The 5192-nt window shown below is 38.2% G+C and overlaps 1 protein-coding gene across 1 annotated transcript; it reads right to left on the reverse strand.

Moving 5' to 3' along the window:
• Window positions 1-1000: 1000 nt before the first annotated feature.
• On the reverse strand, window positions 1001-3238 carry LOC133863666 (L-type lectin-domain containing receptor kinase S.4-like). The gene has a single exon (XM_062299704.1). It carries the CDS (start codon window positions 3175-3177, stop codon window positions 1141-1143), a length of 2037 nt encoding a protein of 678 aa, XP_062155688.1. The 5' UTR covers window positions 3178-3238; the 3' UTR covers window positions 1001-1140.
• Between the last annotated feature and the right edge of the window lie 1954 nt (window positions 3239-5192).

The following is a 5192-nucleotide window of genomic DNA, read 5'->3' on the forward strand; positions in this document are numbered from 1 at the left end:
TCAATAATTATATGTAGCAGATGGCACATGTATACATCCAATAAACACATATGGTAGTTTCGTCCAATAATTTAATATTGTGTCATGTCAACTCAATCAACAACTATCACGTGTTCTATATGCTTCATTAATATAATTTTTTCTTTTAAAAAAGAAAAAAAATTGGAGCCACCCCTTTTGGTTGGCAATGGGGTGATTGAATCACCTCATGGCTATTGGAGGTGGTTTGGCAACCCCCAAATAGGCAAATGAGAGTAGCTTCACTCGAGTGGCACGAACTACCTTCATATATATGTATATGTTTTAATGAGACACGTGACAATTTTTAATTGGTTTGACATGGCACACTATTAAAATATTAAACGAAAATACTATCTACGTTTATTGGATTTATGCAAGTACCATTTATGATCGTTTTTTAAACCAATGGATTTATTTGATATAACGTTGAACCACAAGTACCAAAAATGTCCATAACCCTAATAAGAGTCTTTACCAGGGATGAATGTAGGCCTCTAGGGCTAAACCAAAACAATTTTTTTAATCTATTTTATCTTTCTTTGCTTCTGCTATTAATTTCTTATTTTATATGTTACAAAAATTTCTACACGCGGCAGCTGAAACATCTAAGAAAAATAGAGCATGTCAAAAGCTATACGCGGCGCCGGCGAGCGAAACAGCTCAGGAAAGCAGAGCATGTCAAAAGTTACACAAGGCAAGAGCAACAGCTGAAGAAATCAAGGGTCGCATTGGAGGAAATATACATGGCATTTCAACGGTTGAGACAGCAAGGAAAACAACCAATAAGGAACCTTCTCATCATCATCGATCCCACAATCATGGGACTGACATGTCTGCTGGAACGTGCATTATACGAGTGAGATCGAAGCAGAATGATTTACCTTTGGTTGAGTTCTACAAAACGTGTAGCCTATTGCTCGCTGTGTTCAACATGATCTTTAGCATGTTCATAGACATTTGAACAAAAATAAAACGAGGCTGGGGGAGATGGTAATTAGTTTATTACTTTATTTACGTCCAGATAAAAGGTACAACAGTGACCATTTAGTGAAAGTTAAAATTCAAAGCCTAGCTAGTTAAAAAAAGGAAACCTGAACATCCAAAATCATGCCTAATTGCCTACCTGCATTCACCTTTGGAACTCAAAGTTGAAAATGGCGAGCTTAAACCAGCTTCAGGATCATACGACGTAGCAGTAGGATAAAAGTGTAGATAATCCTCAGCAGTACCACTTCTTTTCCTATATGGCACAGCCACCTCCTCCTCCTGCACCTCCAACTCACCTTCCAGGTACCTCACCACCTGTCTCACTGTGGGGCGTGCCTCAGGCGAATCGTTTGAACACATCAAGCCCAGTTTGAACACCAAAACAGCCTCAACCTGATTAAACTTTCCCTCCAACCTTTGGTCAACAACATCAAGAATTTCTCCTACCCTCCATTTCTCCCACACCAAGTCCAGCAGAATGACATTCTCAGGCGATGCTTTAGGATCCACGGGTCTTCTACCGCATACCACCTCCAGCAGCAAAGCGCCAAAGGCATACACATCAGAGCTGGTTGTAGGCTTGCCTGTGCGCGACAGCTCAGGCGCCAAATAACCCAGCGTGCCCACCACCCTGGTGGTGTTTGCGTTGGAGCCGTGCTCGTATAGCTTAGCAAGACCAAAATCACTCAGCCTTCCATTAAACTCCGAATCCAGTAACACATTTGCTGCCTTGATGTCTCTGTGAACTACAGTTTGTTCCCACTCCTCGTGCAAATATGAAAGCCCTGAAGCCACACCTTTGATGATCCTGAACCTTTGCTCCCAGCACAGGATTGATTTAGGCTGATCATTAAACAGGTACTTGTCCAAGCTCCCATTCGGCATGAAATCATACACAAGTAGTAGATCACCTTGCCGGCGACACCAACCCAACAATTGAACCAAATTTCTATGACGAAGACGGCCAATACTGGCAACCTCCGACACGAATTCTTGCAAACCTTGTTTTGAATCATGGGAAACACGCTTGACAGCAACTTGGGTGTCTGAGTTTGGCAGAGTTCCTCTGTAAACTCGACCGAACCCACCAAACCCAATCACCTCTTTGTCTTTGAAACCCCCTGTTGCTTTCTTCAGCTCCTTGTAAGAAAATCTATGCGGACCAATATCATGCTCCCAGTCCTCAACCGCATCAGCCTTCTTTTTCCTCCTGACGATGTAAAACGTCAAAGCAATCACCAAAATCACAGCCAAAGCGCCTGGAACTGAGACACCAACAATTAGGCCCGTGTGATTTTTTTTGGTCCCATTGGGGAGCTGAGGGAGTTTATCTAAATAAAGATTGTTAGCATTTCCATTCATGATGAAGCTCCAGCCCAGGATATAATGCGAGCTCGCGTAAGAACCAGTTGAAGCAGAAAACCCGATGTACATGGATTCTTGAAGAATATCCGAGAGATTCACTTGATAGGACAAAAGTATAGACTTGGGTCTAGCTGAGTCCTGCGAAATCTTTACATCTAATTGATTCATCTGCGAGTTATATTCGATCCAAGCCTGAATTACGTTACCACTCTTCAAGTCAAGGTCTACCTTGTTCGTAGCACTACCGTTAAATTGCACAGCCCGAACAGATTTGTTCGACACTACGCTATTGATGTCGACGCCGACATGGTTGTCATCGAGGTCATTCAACTCCGGGTCCTTGAAAGTGTCGAATTCGACCGCAAGTATGTGGCTTGAGAAATTCCCATCAATGCTGGCGTTGAATAGGCCAAGATAAGGGCCTGGAGCGGCCCCAGGAAGGTCTTTTGTGGGAGAGATTGTAAAAGCGAGGCCATCGGCGCCTGCCCCGCGCTCGGGGATTACAGCAAAAGCGAACGCGGTGGAGAAGGACATGACTTGGCCGCTCGAGTTCTTGAATTGGATTGGATTTGAATAAAAGGCGTGGCCGAGAGCTTGGAGCGAGTCGTTTGTTAGCCGAAGCACACCGTTGTTCTCAAACGCTGCGACGCCGTTCAAGCTCATGTTGTTCCTTGCAGCACTGGTAGTAAACCCGTCGCTGAATCCGCTCAGCAAGAGTCCACCATCACCATCGTTTAGATCAGATTTTACTGGGTACAGTAAAAGAAGGAAGACCCAGAGAGAGATGAGTTTTTCAGCAGCCATGCGAGAGAAAAAGAACTGAGCTTTCTGAAGCTGGGGACAGTGTAGGATATTTTTATATGTTACCATTATGAATGGCCAGTGTGAATTTGTGTTTATCCCATTTTCTTTGTTGTGTTGCAATTTACAAATAGGAAGGTCGGTTACACCAAAAGAAAAATGGTAGTGCAAAGAGGACGTGTGGTACTAAATACTTAATTGATTTCACATTGGAATTCAGCTAATAGTCCAACCTACCACCAAAGGCCGTTTGTTTTTAGCAACAAGTATCATTCAATATCAATCAAAGCTTTTATAGGCTTTTTCTTGGTCGTTTCATTTTTTAAAATTACTATTAGATATGTAAGGTCTATGTGAGTAATTTGTAAGATTCATATGTGGGTGGACTCCACATATCAAATGATAATTTTAAAAAATTAGAGAATATGAGAAAGATTAAGAGAAGATGCATAGCGCGTCTCGTCAAAGAATAACAATACTAATTTCCTCAAATCATGATAAGGATACTTATCGTTTCATTTTAAGTAAAATAGAGATAAATTATTTTATGGTCAAAAATAAATTTTATAAATTTAATGACGTATATGATGGAACATGGTAAATATGTGGGAAAACTTAACTTAATCCACCTAAACTTCTATCACTTTTGTAATCACATAATTTACTAATTTAGTATATCAAACTTAAAAATAAATAAATCTATCTCACCCCTCTATTAGGATTTAACTATAAATCCTAACCAAGACTGATAAAATTCTTAAAATACTCTTATTTAGAAATAAAAAAATTAATTGTAATTTAAGAGTAATTTTGTAATTTTATAAAGTTTATAGGGGTATATGGGTCATTTTATCCTTTGACCATTTGATTGAACTCGGCCCAAACTCCAGTAAAAGGAGTGGGATTGTAAAAAATTGAAAGTTTGATTCACTAAATTAAGAATTTTTAAACTTTGGGGGAGACATTATAAAAGTGATGCAAGTTTAGGGCTGAGTTAAATGAAATTTCTCCTAAATATATATATATATGAAAAGCCTAAATATATTGTTACTTCATTAAATTTTGAACATAATATGGCATATTTATTTTTGGAGAACAACATTCCATAAAAATCAAAGAATAACTATGGCAGAGACCCCAAATATAAGGCTCTGTTTGTTTTGACGTAAAACTTTTTTTAGAAATGACTTTTCTTAGTTTTTGATATTTGGAAGGACCGAAAATCTTGGTCAAATCAAATTTATTTTTGGTTGACCAAAAAACACCTTGAATATGCGAAAGTGATTCTTTTTTTTTTTTTTTTTATTTATGTAAACAATTTTTTGAGTTTGAACTTCTCCTTCTTACATATAGTCTATCGCAATTCATTCTCCGTCGCATTGGAAGTCACCGGCCACCTCCATTGTTAAGATGCTAAATTTTAATTTATTGAAGCAAAAGTTAGTTTTATATGGAAGAAAATCACGTGAGAATTAAATATATTTAGAACAATCGTAAAAGACAATATCAAATTAAATTCTTTTTTATATTTAGTTGAATTGGTTTTTATGATGAAAGTTTTTTTTGAACAATAGAAGAATACTTTCATTCAAATATATATATATATATATATATATATATATATATATATATATATATTTAGGGACAGCTTGTTCCCTAAGTACAATACCATGGATACAACTAGCTAGGAATATCTTCCAACCACACACGGTCTAAGCAATGGGAGGAAGCCTCATTTGCAAAAGTATGTGCAGCTGAATTTAAATCCCTAGCCACATGAACAACAGAAAAAGAACGAAAAAAAACATACCTCTTGTTTGATATTTTCTAAAAATTGGCCTTTAGGAGACAAAAAATGTGGATTCGAATTGATATCTTGTATAATCTGCGACGCATCCCCTTCAAAGACGATGAGATCGAAGAAACCCACGTCTTGTTAGAACTTGATTGCTTACTAAAAGGCACGTTTCTTTGATGTTAGTGCCTACTAAACAGATTTCTCAAATGCAATCAATTGT

Source organism: Alnus glutinosa, chromosome 3 (assembly GCF_958979055.1).
Source record: "Alnus glutinosa chromosome 3, dhAlnGlut1.1, whole genome shotgun sequence".
Taxonomy (NCBI): Eukaryota; Viridiplantae; Streptophyta; class Magnoliopsida; order Fagales; family Betulaceae; genus Alnus; species Alnus glutinosa.

Bases quoted from the DNA above. Each gene is read 5' to 3' on its own strand.
- LOC133863666 (XM_062299704.1), bottom strand. From the start codon at position 3,177: ATGGCTGCTGAAAAACTCATCTCTCTCTGGGTCTTCCTTCTTTTACTG.